This window comes from Epinephelus moara, chromosome 12 (assembly GCF_006386435.1).
Source record: "Epinephelus moara isolate mb chromosome 12, YSFRI_EMoa_1.0, whole genome shotgun sequence".
In the NCBI taxonomy this organism is placed as follows: Eukaryota; Metazoa; Chordata; class Actinopteri; order Perciformes; family Serranidae; genus Epinephelus; species Epinephelus moara.
In genome coordinates this window covers 20154566-20173738 of record NC_065517.1, presented here as the reverse complement: position 1 = coordinate 20173738, position 19173 = coordinate 20154566, and the positions used below count along the sequence as shown (strand labels likewise).

Here is a 19173-nt window from a genome sequence, read left to right as displayed (position 1 = left end):
GGACTAACTTTGCACTTGAAGTATGCCCGTTCACTTACGTTTTAACAGGTCTGACGCTACTATGCGCCCCAGCTGTATCTAGGCTAACGGCTAACATGCTAACTATTATTTTTATGTCACTAGTCACTTGAAACAAATTTAGGACGATAGGAGACAGGTTGAAATAAACCGAAATTTCCCTTTAATAAATTCTGAATATTGCAATGATATATTTGTGTGCACGTAAACGTAGTCAGTTTTAGGCTTTCTCAGTAGTTTGAATCTGCAAACGCAAAATTTAACAAAACAATGGTTGTTACCATCTTGGTTTTGGGGGCCAGAAGTGACCATATTAAAGCCCCTTTTACACTGCCAGATTTTCTGCGAATGTTGGGCCATTTTGCCGGCCAGCTGCAAGAATTTAGACACACACAAAGCCGGATTGGCGAGTTGATCGGAGGTGCCCAATTTTCCGCCTCATAGGGTAGTCATATTGGTGGAACCCTTTTAGTTTAAAAGGACTGAGGCAGCCTTCTGCCACGGGAGGGGCTGTTGATGACTTGTGGGAGGAGCTGTTGATGACGCCGCACGTGCGAGCCACTGGCGGTGGATAAACAGGAAACAGCTGATAGCAGGAATTAGCGAGCAGCTAGCAGCAAGAGGGAAATGCAAACCTGACAGACACTGTAAAGATGAGCAACTGGGGAGACAAAGAATTGCGCACCCTCCTTGCCCTCGCAAATGTAGAGGCCATTAACTGTCAGATGACGGGGACGGTGAAGAACGGGACGACTTACGAGAATCGCCGAAAGACTGATTAGCCGCTGCTTCCCTCTCACGTCACTGTTTACGTCACATGCTGAGCTACACGTTTTGTTACTTGCTCACGCCCCCATTGCCTTGAAAAAGGCGCATTCTGTATAAACAAAAGTAGGCAGGCGGCATTTTGCTGCACTCCCCGATTTTGTTTTTATACTGCCAATGCTGAAAAAAGACTGATTGGGCTTTCCTGCAAATTTGCACAATTCCTATTTAAAAAGGGCTTAAGATGAGAGAGTGGAGGAGGAAGGGGTGGATCTGACTGAGAACCCGAGGACACTGCCATGATAGCGACTTGTCAATCAGAAGATAGCCACACCCTACAGCATAACCGCAGGCCCTTGACAGTAATGTTATTTTAGCTACATTAGCATTGTGAAATTAGCTGATGTTACTTGTTTGACAATCAGTTTTATCCTACTGCTGGAGCAGCTTCAAACTGCACAGGTTCTTTTCGGTGTTGTCAAAAGTAACATTACATAGAGAGTGAAGGTCAAAGTAGAAAACTGTACACTTCTTAAGGACAGCTTGCATTCAAACGTGCGTGCAGTGTAGGGAGATGCCACGGCAGTAATGGTGACTAGCTTACTTCTGTTACTTCCTCTGATTTGTCTATACAATCAGACAACTAGTGTAGTCCCTCCATGCTGTGCCATTAGAAAGACTTCAGGTTTAAGGCACTTCCTTTTGGTTTCACCTCTCAGACACAAAGACAACTGCCTGGTTTAAAATCAAAGTCCAAGACTCAAGTGTCACGTCTATTGCTCTGTTAATGACAATGTATTTCAAAAGTGGGTTTTAAATGATTTCCAAAGTGCCTCGGGTCACTGCAGCCTGGATGAAAGTCATTGCTCATTTTATTTCCTTGTAGACTTTCATTATCAGCTGTAAGACCCTTTGCATTCTGTGACTCATGGGTGCGATGGTGGTCAGCTCTGAGGAGATAGTATTTCAATAATGCAGGTGACTGGTCTCATCAGTGTGAGGAAGGATTACTGATAGTTCAGGTTTACAACTTCTTACGTGGGCAAAGCAACTCTGATATGCCGAAGGCTGAAGACTGACATGTCATCACTCCAGAGTGAGGGTGGAACGATAGCGAACATCCTCTTATCTCCTAATGGCTTATATCATTTTGATGTATGCATGTATGGGCACTGAATCAAACATTTTTCAATTTGCAGGCGAGGAGTGTTTTTCCACTTCATGTTATAGTTTGAGTCGTGAGTCATCTGCTTTTAGGGCTTTTTCAAAAAACTTTGTAATTAAACTTCATCATTATTTTTATATCTATGTGAGAAAGTTGTACTTAAATGACCCGAAGTTGAAGGCAATACATGTTAAAACTGCCAAAAAACAGCAGTGACATTTCTAATAGTGATGGAAAAACACAATCTTGCCAGAGCCACAAATCCTGAAAATTCATAAGAAAATAAAATGAAGGGCTGCAACAAATAATTATTTTCATTACTGACTCAAAATTTAGTCCATGAAATGTCAAAAATTACCATATTGCCCATACTCTACAATAGCATCTTCAAAAGTCTTGTTTTCTTCAAATGCTGTTGCTTAGTCAGTGGCCCTCGATGTCAGATATCGAGGCACGCTTTAGCGGTAGTATGAAAGGCACCGGGCAGCATGTCAATTTAAGCTCATTATATGCAATGTGCCTTTTCAAAACTATCTTCTGTTTCACAGGAAATATACAGTTTCTGCTTGTTAAATACACAGTGATACACAGAACGTAGGTTTACTTCCTTACGATTAAGCAACAGCAGCATGTGGTCAGGTTTAGACAACATCATTTTTTGTTTCTAAGGTCATGTAGACATATGTCGCTAGAGTCGCATGCTACACACTAGCAAACAACAGTGTTTTTAATACAACTTGGGACACAAACGGTGGACTCCCTGGTAAAAGTCCGGAGAATGTTCGACCCATTCACCTACACTTCCGCCCATCCGATGCGGATTTTCTCGCTCTTTATACTACGGCAGTTGCACGAAACGTCAAAAAATATTGCCGCCCAGTGGGTCTCACATTGCAGCTAAAGGGTGCCTCTGTGCATCAGTATCTGACGCAGAGGGCCATCTACCAAGTGTCGGTATTTGATAAGTTGGGAGTAAGACTCAGGTTGCAAAAAAAGTCCAAACCCCAAGATATTACGTTTAATATAATATATGACGGATGAAAAACAGAATATTAGAATATTTTTTATATTTCAGAGACTGAAACCAGAAAATTTTGGCATTTTTGCTGATAAAAATGACTGAAATGATTAAGCGATTATCAAAATACTGTACTGTACAGTTTTCTGTCAACTGACTAATCAATTAATCGACTCATTGCTCTAAAAATCTGAGGTTGTTAAACCGGATTGCTGTCTGGTGATAGTTGGTGACCTCACTCATCAACTAAAAGCCAGTATTTATTCAAAACAAACATGACATTAAGATAAAACTGTAATCACAAGGTCTATCTAAGAAGTGCTGCGTGGGTGTGTGTGTGTTCATTTAGTGTGCACATCGATTCCTGCGCGAGTGTGTGTGAGTGACTACGTGCGCCTGTCTTCCCCTGGTGAAACCAGTCTCATTACAACTCCAGCTAAAGTGCTAACACAGAAACATGTTCCAACATGAAAAAAAATAGCTTCATAACCTCAAATCCAATAACCTGTTTCATAGCCTGAAAAACCTACATAAGCCTCAGCAAACCGGGATGATTATGTTCAATTAAAACATGTTGACACACGAGTTTCATGCTGGTGATCTCCGCCCATAGTCACTGAGGGGGACTGGGCTCCAGATGGGCCATTTGGAGGATGCTTTCACACTTCGCCTTGCAGTAATATTACAGGGTCCCCAGGCTGTGTGTGTTAACATGATCAGTGTGTGTGTATGCCTGCTAGGACGCTCGGAGACAAGCTATCCCACAACGAGCACACATCTGTCAACACCAGCCCACAAACACACACAGATCACATTGATTGACGGACATTAATTAAAAAAATAAGAAACATGCAAGCAAACATTTTCTTCAACACTCCTGCAAGCATTTCTACCTCTTTGACTCTTATACTGCCAGACAGGTAACCATTAAATACAAATAAAACAAGATACAACAACAATATCAATGTCCAGCACGGTAACACACCCTCATGCACACAAACACATGTGCACACAAACACACCTATTTTTTCAGTGTCTTTCTAGCCTAATCGTCACCTCCTGAGCCTCAGTCAACACAAATAAATCAGCTGCCTGCCTCCCAGCATGTGTCTGTGTGTGTGTGTGTGTGTGTGTCTGTCTGTGTGTGTCTGTGTCTGTGTGTGTATGTGTGGTGTTAGTGTATTCACATGAACACGAGTGGAAATAAAGGATTTGCATGATAAAAGAATCATGCATTAACACAGCCGTTAGTTATTACTTAGGGAGTTACCTGATATTCATTAGGCCAAAAGGTGGAGACGGCGAGTTCGGCTCTCAGCCAGTCTTTACCTGAAAGACGACATCACAGTCAGCACAAGCGAATAAAACCAGTAGTATCAGAGTAAGTTATGAAATATGAGTCTGAGTGGAGCAGGTCTTTACCAGTGTAGGATGTCACGTTCCATATAGGGTTGGCCAAGGGACCCTTGTTTACCTAGAAAAACACAGAACACAATATAATACATATTAAATACAGTCAATTACCAGGGTGTTTCCTGGCTCAAAATAAGGAGGAGGGGGTACCATCCTGATCATGTGCACACACGTACATGTGTGCCGTGGCTTCAACTGGTTCAAGCACTTTTTAAAATCTTTTTTAAAAAAAACTATTTTGGGAGTTCTACAAATTATATGTGTATGAAGTGAATTTGGTGACACTATACTATATAAAAGCAAAGTTGTTAAATCCATTTTTCCAATAAAAATTCACCAAAATTCACCATTTTTCCGAATTAAGTGCAAAAGTAAAAGGAGACCATTGATAAAAGTGAATTTGGGGACACTACATAGGAGTGAAGCTACTGAATGTTTTTGTTGTTAGCTGTCTTTTCGGTGATGCCTTTTGCAGACGGTCCCTGCACACTCGTCTCACAGCCGGCTGCACATAGAGAGCAACATTATTTATCCAGCTTAGAAAACACCTTGTTTTGATGAAAATTAGGTTGTACCTCGTTGTCTACTTTACTTCAGTTGGAAAGACGTATCGTTTGTGTTTTAACATTTTGCTTATGAGTTATTGATCTGGGAAGTTTGAATCTGTGAATATCTTTACAGCTTTACCAAACTGCAAAGAGCTGCGTTCATAAACACAGACTGCCATTTGCAGTTTGAGTTTTATCATCCAGCTGGCAATATAAAACTAAACTTCATAGGGCTGCTGCCCGCTTTTCTTTCTCTTTAGCAGTTTTGGCTGCGCTGATTATAGTGAATACAGTGCCACCACATCAGTGTAATGCCACAACTGCAGTTACAAATGATAGAAATCCACCAAGCGCAAGGCTTGGTGGAAAAGTGTTTTCCATTAAGATACCCATCAAAGTTTTATTGAAAGCTGGGTTCAGGACATAATTTGAGTTTTCAGTCGCCTCGTAATTCTCTGGGCAGGAAAAACCCTGTTTACATTTCCTGATGCCTTCAGAGAGACATCCGTTCTATTATACAAAAATAATAATAATAATGGCATAGATTATAAGACACTATAAGTCTTGTTTTGTTTTTTTGTGAAAATGAGGAGGTCATAGGTCAGGCTCAGCTTCACCATCACCTCTGGGCTGGTAATAACTCTGTTTTGCTCAGCAACACTTCAGCAGGAGAGATTTTTGCAATAATGTGGGATTGACTTTGTGTCATCAGATCGAAGGGCAGCCTTCCAACTCGTAATGCTCCCCTGCTGCTCAGAACCAGGAAATGGTGGAACCAGTAAAATGGCAATCTTCCATTAATGTGCTTTCTAACCACTTCCACAAACTCTAACAAAACTTAAGAGGAGGAGAGAGGAGATGAGAGGCGAGGAAGTGTTGCAGAAACAACCAAAGTGGAGGAAAAGTTTGGATCATAAAATGTGTGACGGATATGCATATCCTAAGTCTGTCCTCTACACTTTCTACTTTGATAGATGTCCAAACAATAACATCTTAATCTAAAAACAAAGACACTCTTAGTGTCAAAGGTGTGTGTATGCTGATTTTAAAATGTATCATTAATGCTAAATTAGCCAACCTTACACAAACCTGTGGTTGAGGCAAGGCAGTCAGCAGCCTCTGTCGCATGCCAACTGCATTACTTGTGGTTGTATTTCACAAAATCTGCACCACATTCCCCATAAATCCTGTTTTGCTTTGTTTAAAATGAAGAGACTCTTTTCACCATCTGCCACTGTGACAAACAGAGAGCTTTAACTCAGCACTTGAACTCATCTTGAGTTGTTTTATGGAGTGAGAGAACCTTATGTTTTCTGAAAAGAAGAAAAAAGGAATACTGGGATCCAGCTTTTGTCTTGTTACATCAAACCTTGCCTCACACAGTGTAAACTGCTATGTAGAGGCCTGTAAAGACATTATGATGATCTTTTACTGTTTAAAGAATTAATGTTCCCCTCTCAATCATCACTTATGACCCAGTGTGGGGGGCGATGTTTTTATCTGCAGAGATTCTGCCCTCTGCTTGTATTTTCTTCTTATTTTGCTGTGTTTGGGACGCTCTGGGCACATCTCTCAGGTGAGGTCGGGACTTTATAAAAAGGTAGGGAGCAGGTGCCAGACCGTAAGTAACACGCATCCCAAAGGAAGCTATGAAAATCACAAACACAGTGTCGAAAAACACAAATATAGCAAGGCGAATTATCACACAGTTGGCTTTTACTTTTACTTACTTACACTACCAATACTGTTAACAAACAGCAACCAACAGTTCTTGTATAGTGTACCTTTAAAAAAGGGTAAGGACAGGTTGTTTATTAGGCAGGTAGTGCCATGTACATGGAGCCAATACAATCATTGCAAATAAACAACTGCATCTCCATTATATGGCGTTCATTCTCATTACCTTCACCAGGACGTTGAGGGTGCCAGGGCTGGAGCCGTCAGGGCTGGTGAGGAGATAGTTGAAGTCGATACAGTGAGTGTCATTCTCCTTCATGACAGGCAGCTGAAACCTGGCCTTCTCCCCGACATCGTACTGAGAGACGTCCACATACATGTAGGAACCTGGACACAGACACAAAAACAAGAAGTGAGTCAAAAAACATAACAACACATGTAATTCGAGGTGAATCGGGTTCACAGAGATTGTGAATCAGCTCGTTTTTGTTTGCAGCTGTTTGTGCTTGTACACCACATTCTCATCACATACCTCACTGCTTGAACAGACAAGCAGTGGTGCCCTTTAAGAAGGAAGTTAATGTGTATGACTGGACTTGTCAAAGAGTAGGTTGTATGCCCACTGCCTCTGTTACATGTACCTACACGACTTAAACGACTCTCACTGCTGCTGTGTAGCTTAAAAATAATCCTTGTTGAGGACATGACAGACAGCAGCAACAGTTCTGTGAACCAGGCAATTAAAGTCAGCGAATACAAGTGTAAAAAAGAAAGCTAATTTAAAGCTCTTTGCTTGCAGGCAGGCTTAGCAGACCTTTTTTGACAAAGACAACCTCAATATCAGCGAACGCTGTACAAGTGTTCTCTCATTTTATCTACACTTTGTTTTGACTCAGAGATAATAAAACAGTTGTGTTGATGCTGAAAGCCTGTGCAGACCTACTTCTTTTTCCACTTCTTCTTTCTTTTTACAGCCTGGTATGACAAACTGTTATGGTCTTGATAGCTTATTTCCTTCTTCATAACAACTGTACAGGGGATGAATTTTACATAACTCACCCTGTTACATTTAATTAAGGCTTAAAGTTACACATAATTAGGAACAGGTCGCTTTGAGTGACAGGCTGTCTGATGATAGTGTCCAGTCAGCTCCAACCCTCAAGCGGGATTTATACTTGTGCGGCAGACCCTACACCGTAGCCCATGCACGACGCCTATGCCGTTGTGAGCACTTACACTTGTGTGGTGGTGTGTCTGTGTCACTCTGCAGTTACACCTCCAAAATCCTAGTCGGCGGCGGAGGTTTCTGTGAAGTGCTGTTAAGTTTACTTCAAACATGGCTTAATAGCGACAGTTTCAAACCCAAGTACAGAAATGTGCTTCACTATAACTCACAGTGTTCACAGACAAAGCACTTGTCTTCATCTGGACACATTTTCCCCTCAAATACAACATGCTATTATATATGTTATTAGCACACGCCTATGTAGTTACATTTTTGGGGAGGTGCACATCAGGCTACGGCGTAGGCTCCATGTCAACGCAGAGCCTACGCGGTAGCTACGGCATCGATTCAACGCGGAAGTATAAATTCCGCATCACTCCTCCACAATGCCAGCCTCTCGCCCAAATATGGTCACTTCTGGCTCCAAAAACCAAACTTGAGGCTTCGGAGTGGGAGTCAACAATCCAATAGGTGATGTCGCGGAAGCTACGTCCATTATATTTTCTATCATCAGGAATGAATGAGGGGATTGATAGAGAATTGGACTGATAACCTGAATCGATAATGGCATTGGTATACTGCATATTATGGTTTTTCTTAATTACTGAAAATGTAGGGTTTTTTAAATCTTTATTTGGCGTTGGTTCTGTTGTCTTTTGTGATGCTTGTCACTTTTTAACTTCATTGTACATTCTGTGGTTTGCATGCAACAAATAAAATCAAATACAATCTTATAATAACCCTTAACCTCCTTCTGTATCCCTCTGATAGTTAGTCCTGTGACTACACTGTGCGTTTAAGCTGAGTCAATAACACACTAAACTCCAACATCTGAATTTAATCCATGACCACCTGATTTCTGTCATCTAGGAAACAAAGAGCTGCAAACCGAGGAGAACTCCCAACATTCCCCTGCTCTTTGTCCCTGCCTGGCCTTCACTCTTTGACACAGACACTTTGAAGCTGCGAGTTTCTTGTCATGAGAACAAAAAACCCCAAAAGAGCCTTTATTCTTTCCCTTTGTGTTTGCATGTTTTTGCTCACTTCTGTTTCTCTCGTTCCTTTTGGGCTTATGGTACAAGAATCAGTCATTGCTTCCCCTCCGCCCGACACATAAAACAAACCCCAGTTACTATGGCTGTGTTATTTGTTTCTCCTTTGTGATTGTGAGACTGCCAACAACAAATAAACACAGGAAATTGGAAATAGAATACATATCCTACATTTTATGTTATGATGAAATCACACAAATTTATTTCTTCTTCACTTCCTTGTCCTTTCATCTTCTCTTCACTTAATTCCCTGTGTCCTTTTCATTTCTGTATATGAACTGTGCAGCTTCCAGATGATAATTGTTTTGTGTCAGTGTTAAAGCAGAGGTAAACAGTATGTCAACTAAAAAAATGAGTGAAGCTTGATCAAAATCATGTGAAGTTGCCAGTTGCAGCATACTTCATGCCACAATGGTACCATTCGCTGCAGTTTCCACAGACTCCTTAACCACACTCGTCAAATTTTTCCACAGCCTGCAACATATCATTACCTGCAACAACCCAGCAGTGTCACATGATTAATTGCATTTTTCATAGCTATCCCCTGGGCTATATTTTTCTGGCTTACTTGTTTTGTTTGCATCATGTTCCTCCTCTCTCTGCTGATTTCAAACATAAATCCGTTGGTTTTGTTATTCTAATACGATGGGACTCTGGAGGAAGTTTTCAGTCACTCACGATGAGAAAGATGAGTGAGCCGAGAATAAATGTACACTGTTTGTACTGTCACCACTGAGCAAAACACCTTGTGCCCATTGTAGGTGACTGCGGGAAATGGAGCTCGAAATAATACATAATCTGGGTGTGCTGTCAGGGCGGTCAGTCAGCCCGTCCAGATGTTCCAGTAATCAGCTCAGACCTCAACCAGATGTCGTTCCAGTGAAATATGATGAAATTTGATCCTTTCCTGCCTGATGTCTAATCTCACATTAGCTCATCACAAACTGACAGAAAGTAGCCATGATAGTGTTTGATTCTATTTGTGGGGTAGAACTGAACTTCATAAACAGAACTAGAGTTGAAAAAATACATAAAATAAATTAACTAGCTAGATAATCGATTAATCATATATGTCATATATATGTCTCTCAAATGTGAGGATTTGCTGCCGCTCTCTATTTTATATTGTTGTAAATTTAATATCTTTGGGTTCTGGACTCTTGACTGGAAAAATAACTGAGCAATATAAAGATATCACTGTGGCCTCGGGGAAACTGTGATGGGTATTTGTTTCCGTATTCTCTGACAGTTTATAGGCTAAGCTATTAGTCCACTTGCTGAAATGATAATTGATGGATTGATCAGCGATGAAGACAATTCCATCGTTAGTTGCAGCCATAAACAGAACAGAAACAAAACAGGAAAAAACAGAATAGAGTAGAACATAACAGACCAAAATAGAACAGCACACACTACAGTAAAACAGAACAGGACAGAACTCAACAAAACAAAACTTAACAGAACAGAATGTAATAGAGTCGAACACAATAGAAAACAAGAGCACAGAACACAATAGAGTAGAATAGAACAAAATACAACAGAGCAGAAGAGAACAACATAGAACAGCAGAGTAGAGTAGAATAGAACAAAACAAAGTACAGTAGATCCTAACACAGAACAAGGTAGAACCAAATAGACTAGACTAGACTAGACTAGACTAGAATAGAATAGAATAGGACAAAACAAAATAACAGAATGCAATAGAGTACAATAGAACACAGTAGTGTATAACAGAACAGAACAAAATAGAACAACATAGATTAGTAGAATAGAACAGAACACAATAGAGTATAATAGAATAGAACAGAAAAGAATCAAACATCATAGAGTAGATTAGAGTAGCACAAAATGGAAAGGAACATAAAATAATGTATTAGAACAGAAAAGAATAGAGTAGAATAGAACATAACAGATTAAAGTAGAAGAGAACATAAAACAGTACAACAAAACACAACACAATAGAACAGAACAGAAAAGGACAGAACTCAATAGAACAAAACGAAACACAACAGAACGCAACAGAGTAGAAGAGAACAAAAAACAAAAGCACAGAACAGGATAGAGGAGAATAAAACAGAACAGAATATAATAGCGTATAATGGAATAGACCAAAATAGAATAGAGCAGAATAGCAGAAAACAGAACAGAATAGAGTAGAATAGAAGAGATAGGAACAGCACAGAACAAAATGAAACATTTCTCAATAGAATAGAATAGAATATGCTCCAGTGAAACAAACACGACACTCGGTCCTAACTGGTTAAATCTATTTGCATATTATAGCATACACACACAATATGCTGTATACAATGGGCTGTAGGACAATAGTGATTATCACTTATTGTTCAGCTAATCTACTGTGAGAAAACACTTTTCTCTGCAGAATACAGCTCAACATAACAGGCTTTCAACTGGTGCGCGCGTACACGTACACACACACACACACACACACACACTTACTTCTCTTCCAGCCATAGCAGTATTAGAATAATCCCACTTCGTGGTTCTGGGTGCCACCAACAAGACACAAAAATGAGGGCGTCCAAACTGGACCACGGCCAATCAGAACAAAAATGAGGGCGTCCAAACTGGACCACGGCCAATCAGACCGGAAACAATACCAGGCCAGCACCATTCTCTCACTCCATCTCTGTAATCTACATCCATCCAAAATGAACACACGGAGGATGTCACTCCTATTCCTTCTTTTTTGGCACTGATACTAAGATGGTGAGAAAAGTGCCATTAAGATGGCTGCCAAGATGGTGCGCCAGCTAAAAATACTGCCATCAGTCAGAGACCCAGATATGTCACAACACACACAACATGGCAAAAATATAACCTTTAGCATTTCAGCTAACCATAACACTCCCTGAAAAAATCATAACATCATGTAGGTATAGGGAAATTTAGCTGAATAGTATTTGGTTCACAGGCAATGTGCATCGTGTTGAAGCCTTACTCCCTTATGGTAATAATATTCCATAATATTCAATAAATTATTCAAATGCTTAAGCCAGTAGAGAAAGAACAATAACAACACCTAATCTGAGACAAAAATGGAAAATATAAGTAATAAAAAAACTGATGGTACATGAAACACCCATGCTAAGAAAGCAGACCTTGTGATGCCAAGAACATCTGACACCTACCAGTTTCTAAAATGGCTGATGTCTTTGAACTGCCAAAGTCTAAAATGGCCGCTAACAGAATGACGACACAATATAACGATGAGGCTAAAAATACCCCTGTGACAGCCTTAAGACCTAGATATGTCACATAACAACAACAGCAGCAGCGTCGTAGATACTAGATAGTCTTCTTCAGCAAAATAGTAACAGCCTGCTGTTGGGAGCTAATGGGAGCGTCTTGCATTCAGCATTTTATGATACCAGCCACATCAGGTGGGCTACACAAACATGCAGCTCGTCCACAATAAAAAAACAAGACTCACCATGTACTTTACTGATTACAAGATAATTTGTTTTTTAAGCACCGTATGAATCACAACTGCTTGTGTCTCCTCAGCTCGTATTAAATATCCAAGCCTCTCAATCACTGCTCTTCATCCTATGTCCAAGTAAAAAATCCAAGTGTTTTCCATTTGTTGCTCCCAGACTGTGGAATCATTTTCCACTCACTATTCAGTCTTTCCGTTCCACTGGGATTTCTATAAACCTGTATTTAAGATCTGACTTAATAATGTAGTGTTTTTGAACATTGACGTGTCACTGGAGACTGATTTCTCAGCACTTTCACCAATATTTGTTGCTTTTTGGTTTATAAAATGTTCGTGTGACGTCTTCAAATGTCTTGTTTTATAAACCAAAGGACATTTAATTTGCGACCGTATAATACAAAGAAAGAGCCATAAATCTTCTCATTTAAGAACCTATTACCACAGAATTTTTCGGCGTATTGATACACCAATATCAGCCGTGCTTTTTCGCTCTCTCAAGGATCAGACACGCAACACCAACATCAAACTAGTGGTGACAAAGGCTAACCTTTGCGTCACCTCATGTTGCCTGTCTTGACCAAAAAGTTGCACTTGAATACCATGCAAAACTACAGCCAACGGCCAACTAACATGTACATTCTGCTCCAGCATGTGAGGAAATAACTCTCCATACCACCAGATGGCAGTAGTATTGGTCATTAAACAGGGAAAGCAGAAGAAAGACAGGGCAGATTCAAGACGACAGTAAGCCAGTTAGCACAAAAACAACACAACTTGATGTTAAGAGAACGAACAATATTCACTGTACGCTAGTGAATAATTACACAAACAGTTATCAACCGTTTCTGCTACAGATCTCAATGGCTGAAAAAAATATTCTACCTAATGTAACAAGTTTGTTTCGATCTCACGTCTCTTGACTTTAGATGTTTGTTTGCTTTCCTCACTTCAGCCAAAAACAGCCAACATGAGCCGACTAGCGTGACAGACACTAACCAATAGCCCAACACTGACCAATGGCCGACCGTCACCTTGGTGTCTCAGGGCCCTAATACTGTAAATGCTTAACACATAAATGTACAATTTATAATTTAATTCTTACCACTGTTACACGGGGTATATATGATTAAAATACAATGTGGTCCAGTGCATTTAAAATAGGACTTTTGGGAAGCCTATTGTTTATGTTTTGCAGAGACTGTGTCAGAGAGGTTTGATTTAATGCTAATTTTAAAGCTGCATGTTTTTTGTTGCTGTAACCATCATTATTCGCTCATTATTAAAACATCCAGTGGATGAGAGACCAGCTCCACTGCGGTCTAAATGCCTTCTTTCCTCCTCCCTTATTAGACAGTACACTGTGGAGAACAAGAGGAAAGAGAGGGAGGGACATGCAAAGAACAGCATGCCAAATAGATTTAGAGTAGTACTGGCTGACAACATTATGAGTCAAGAGTATCTGCTTTAGTCCACTGAGCCACAGAGCCCCAGCCCATGAATGTTCAACTGGCACAACGCACGTTGCCAGCGTAGCATCTAGACCCTGCCACGGCGGCTAGTGCCAACATCAGCCCCCAAAGAGATTACACAGAATAGTTTTAGCTCTATTACAAAAACTGCCAAACCATCCCTCCACACTCAACACTGCCTTAAGCACAAATGGTGATTAGCAACTGGGACGAACCAATGTGGATTAGAAGGGACAAAAGTATAATTGTTGGCTGAATTATCTGATGACTGAAACTGTTCTGCATACAGCACTAAGATGACTCCTTCTCTTCTGCCAATACTTTTGACAATATATAACACCATGAACTAATGATCAGACAATGAACTTACTCTCAAAGGTCTTTCAGGTGCCAAATACTCTTAACTACCCCCCCCCCCCTTAAACAAAGGGAATGGGTATCCCTTTGTTTAAGGGTCAAAAGCCTAAAAGGTTTACCGCCTATCCCCTCAATCATGCCATGCCCTCAGGGAGACTGCAGCCAGACCGGAGTACTTCTAAATTACTGGTGGCCTGACACAACAACAATTCTAACAATAGACATTACCAATGTGTCCCTGGGCAAGGCATTTAAGCTACCAACTCAACCCCTCACCCATTTCCTGCTACTTCTTCCAAACACAAAACCTAGCCAAGTGCTGTATCTGTAATCCCCTCCAGCAACCTCGTTTTCTATCCACAGCACTGCGGTCCCACACCCTGCTGGCATTATTAACTCATCAAATGTCAGTTCATGCTCCTCTACCTTTAGGCAACGTTCCAATCCCCCCACACCTCCACCCCCATCACATTCAGCAACCAACATACCAACATCTCTACACCATTAACCTGCCCTGCCATCCTCGTGCCCCTGCTCATCCCGCTAGTTTCTACAGGAGTTAATGTTATGCTAATGTCAGGCATTACTTCGCCGCTCTTCGGCCGAGGTATTTAACCTCTTCAAACTGCCAACCCCAGCCTCTCTGTACAGCGACACCACTTGGTATTAATATCACTAAATGCTAGACTTTGGCTCTGTACCACTGGGCCTAAATATAAGCAAGACCACATGCACCCACCAGACAGCAGGTACACACACACACACACACACTATGGGAGTGTTTTGTGTGTTTGTGTGAAAGTCGTAAAGAGCTGTCGTTGAACTGAACCTTTCTCTAAATGTCAGCGAGCCTGGGTTGTCATGATGATAAGCATGAGAGATAAATAACGGCATTACATTGTCATGGTAACAAAGTCATAATCTCCCACAACAGAGGAGGAGAGGAGAAGAGAGGAGAGCATAGGAGAGGAAACGAGTCAAAAGGAGACTAGAGGACAGGAAAGGAGATGAGAAAAGAGGATAAGAAAGGAAAGGAGACTATAGGGGAGGAAAAGAGGGGAGATGAGAGAAAGGGAGACAAACAGAGACGAGAGGACAGGAAAGGAAAGGAAAGGAAAGGAAAGGAAAGGAAAGGAAAGGAAAAGAATAGAGAAGTGAGGAATCTATAGGTGAGGAAAAGAGGGGAAATGAGGCCAGAGGCCAGGAAAGGAGAGGCGACAAGAGGAAAGGAAAGGAAAGGAAAGGAAAGGAAAGGAAAGGAAAGGAAAGGAAAAGGGAAGAGAGGAAACAAAAGCTGAGGAGAGGTAAGGAGACAAAAGGAGACTAGAAGACAGGAAAGGAGGGGAGACAAGAGGATAGGAAAGGGGAAGAGAGGAAAGGAAAGAAGAGGGAGGAGACAGGACAAGAGGAAAGGAGAGGAGGGGAAAGGAGACAACAGAAGACTTACGGACAGGAAAGGAGGAGACAAGAGGATACGAGAGGAAAGGAAAGAAGTGGAAAGGAGATGAGAGAAGAGGGAAAGAGAAGAGGGGAAAGGAGACAAAAGGAGACTAGAGGAGAGGAGATGAGAGAAGAGGCAAGGGAAGAGAGTAAAAGGAGACAAACAGACAAGACAAGACAAGACAAGAAAGAAGAGGAGATGAGAGGAGTCTAGAGGAAAGGAAAGAAACGGAGAGGAGAAGAGAAGATAGAGGGCAAGATATAAAAAATATGAACTCAAACATGTTTGTGGTTGTGACATTTCAACATGGTTTCCTCACTGTCACTGTGGTTAACGCCATTGTTCATACAGCAGTCAACATTCATACTCTGTGGTTTTAATTTCGTAAAGCCAGTTACTATCTCAACATAGCATGGCTGGTTATTGTTATAACATTTTGCTTTTAAGATTGTAAAGTAGGCAACCTTCCCTGTTCCCTGCCGTTGATTAATGACCTCATATTCTGTTAATTAGACCCTCAGCCCTGAGGCAGAAAGATTTAATTTCCCCTTCATCATCACCACGGAGAAAAAAACAACTGATTAAAGAGGAGAGGAGAGGGTGTCTTAGAAAAGAAGAGAGAGGGAAGAAATGTGGATGAGATACAGAAGAGGACGGAGTGTCAGAGGTGAACGAAGTACTCAGATACCAACATTGTAAAAATACTCCATTACAAGTAGTCCTGCATTCAAACTCCTGCTTACAGGAGCCATGTGTTGGATTTAGAGGGACCTAATGGCTAAAATGGAACGTAACATTCAATATAGGGATGACGACCATTAAACGTTAATCACCGAAATTTTTTGTGACCAGTAACGCACGTCAGTCTATGGGTTAATTTTGCTGCTCTTCAGTTCACTGCACTGCACACCACCTGAGTCTGCTGGGAGCTAGCTTGTGGCGCTGCTGATTCTGTGATTACTGCATGTAACAGTGTCCTGACCCAACATAATTTCTATAAAAACATGGTGGCCACCCTACGGTCTCCCCTCAGATCGCCCTGGTGAGTAAGTGGCTCAATCTTGAGCCGCAACCCCCTTTAGCAGTGTTAGCTCCGTTAGCACCATTAGCAGTGTATGCACAGCTAGTGGTGCTAAAGTAGTTAACCATGCTAAAATGGTTTTGCTGCTCAAAATGAAGCTGCTTATTCGCTGGGGCTACCTGGGGGATGACTGGAGGGTGGCCACCATGTTTTCGCAGCAATGTCATCCTGCCACCAGATGCCATTCCCCCACTAGGATGCCATTACCAGTGGTAATCGCCACAGCAGTGCTGCTAGTTAGCTCCCACACGACTCAAGTGGTGCACAGCGCAGAGCAGCCAAGGCTAATATTAGCTAACCAGTGTAGACCAGAGGATGGGGAGTGGGCACTATATTTATGCATGTTAACACGGCCAGCTGCCTGTTTGTCAGCAAAGCAAACAAAAACTTGATAAAAATAAAAGGCAAGACATTTATGACAGAAAACACTAAAATTTCACCACCTCGTACTGCACAGCACTTTGAAATGCAGTGCTGAAACTCACTGAGTCAGTGGAGCCCCAGACTTAGGGGAAAGGCTTCTTGCATTTTATGTCATTTGTTCTTCAAAATTAATCAGCAGTTACCGGTGAGTGGGTGTTTGGCACATGAAGCCAAAAAGCCTTATGTCTGCCATATGAAATTAGCCAGATGAGTGGCACTGCTTCCGCAACAATGGGCCTATAGAGCCAGGCCAATGGAGACTTCCTCTAGACGAGCCGGCTGCTTCCAGTTTAGCAGTCTGCTAACTTGAATGGTGATGAAATGATTTAATCTTGCAGCTCTTCTAGACTTTCAAAATGTTACTGGATCGAATCAATTAACTTCTGATAATGAAATGAGCCATTTTGTGGGAGTTGTGGCGCTCAAAAAACGCCATCTACTGATTTACAGATGTCTTTTTCTGGGCCCAATTGCATCACGTAACAGACTCAGGAGTTGCATTTCCACTGTTTGGCCTCTAAGAAAATTCAAAGGGGGCCTGTCTCTTTCATGGTGTCTGTCATGTAGCCCAGAATGGACAAACCAAACACTGGCTCTAAAGAGGGCCTTTCATGCTTTTACTCTTAAGTGGTAGCTTGAATTTGGTGGTGTGAATGCACCCTGAAGACCACCGTGGGTTCTCCTACATGCTTGGACAGAGAGGGGTTACAGGAGGGGTATTCAGTTGGGACCTCACTGCTAAATTCCACAACATCCTAGACACTGCTCCTTTAAGTAGAAGCGCACATGTGTACAAGTATTTTCAAAATGTACTTTTTTTGTCAAAAATTAAAGTGTTGGTTCTGCAGAGAAATGTAGATAAACAATAAAGATCAAAACTGTACTTAAGAACAGTATTTGAGTAAATGTACTCAGTTACTTTCCCCCACAATGAGGTGTCGAAAAAGAGGATGACAGAGACAGGAGAAAGAAAGTCACCTTGTGGCAGGTCTGGTGAGACGTATGGCACTTCCTGGGTGTTGATGTGCGTCCAGTCAAAGTCATCATAGGGATCTTGCTGGTAATCACACTGAGAGAAGCCCTCATCAAACGTACAGCTCCCTGTAGAGAGAAACACAATAAGATTTAGTTCACCTCATAGCATCAATGATTATTGACTTGAATGAACAAAACTAATTACTTGTAGTGCAACATGTATTCTCTGTGGTTTTATGCAGTAAAACTTTTGATCCTTTCCTGTGCGCTGTTTTTCTGTGCGTGTCTGTGTCTCAGCTCATTAACAAACCACCAGGAGTCTGGGCTCCAGCAGTCATCACTCAAGGCCAGTCAGGATCACCTCTGACTCAACCATCAGGGCCTTCAGCTGATCATCTGAGCCCATCGCCACTGCCTCGGGACAACCATGTGTGAGCTGGACGCCCTTGGCCCAGCCGAAGCAGAAAGTTGCTCTAATGCAGAGAGACGCCACTTGTCCCTGATGGCTAGCTGAAACAATCAACTTCCAATGATATGTGGCGTGTACTGGCAATATCGCTGATAGAAATAACATGCTGGCGACTGCTAGCGATCTGATTCATTGACCTACAAGTGATGCACGGCTTGTGTTAATAAAATGGCTCGGAGAGATGCGGCTAAGAAAAGCCACAATGCCATCTGATTCAAGTCACTGGTACTTAGTGATCACAGATATGTGTCCTTCTTGACATTGGCCAAAGTAAGAAAAGAGTAATCATCCATATATAGTTTTATAGTAGTGATTTGAATCATCACATAGTAAGCTTCGGTATTACATATAGTACACAGTAGTGGTAAGTAATCATCTAATCGTTTCAGCTCTGATTAAAATAACCAAGCCCAAGACGACTATGAATCGTTAATCACAATATCGTAGTGATTTATGGCCCAGCTCCAGGCTAAAGCCCAGTTTGACCATAACACGGAAACAAACACATAAGAGCCTGCACAGTTTCAAGACCAGTTAATAACTGGAGGTGTTGGACACATTACATTTGCAAAGGGAAAGATAGGCTAGACCAGGGGTGTCAAACATATGGCTCGCTG

At 41.6% G+C, this 19173-nt stretch overlaps 1 protein-coding gene across 10 annotated transcripts in view; it reads right to left on the bottom strand.

Annotated features, from left to right (window-relative positions):
• ptprk (protein tyrosine phosphatase receptor type K) overlaps positions 1-19173 on the bottom strand; it is a 161086-nt gene that overhangs the window by 81824 nt on the left and 60089 nt on the right. For all 10 annotated transcript variants that reach the window (XM_050057564.1, XM_050057571.1, XM_050057565.1 and 7 more), the window contains 4 exons: positions 18091-18213; positions 6831-6991; positions 4389-4440; positions 4237-4295 (listed from right to left, as the gene is read on the bottom strand). In XM_050057564.1, coding sequence (XP_049913521.1) covers positions 4237-4295; positions 4389-4440; positions 6831-6991; positions 18091-18213 — 395 coding nt within the window. The remainder of the gene's footprint in view (positions 1-4236; positions 4296-4388; positions 4441-6830; positions 6992-18090; positions 18214-19173) is intronic.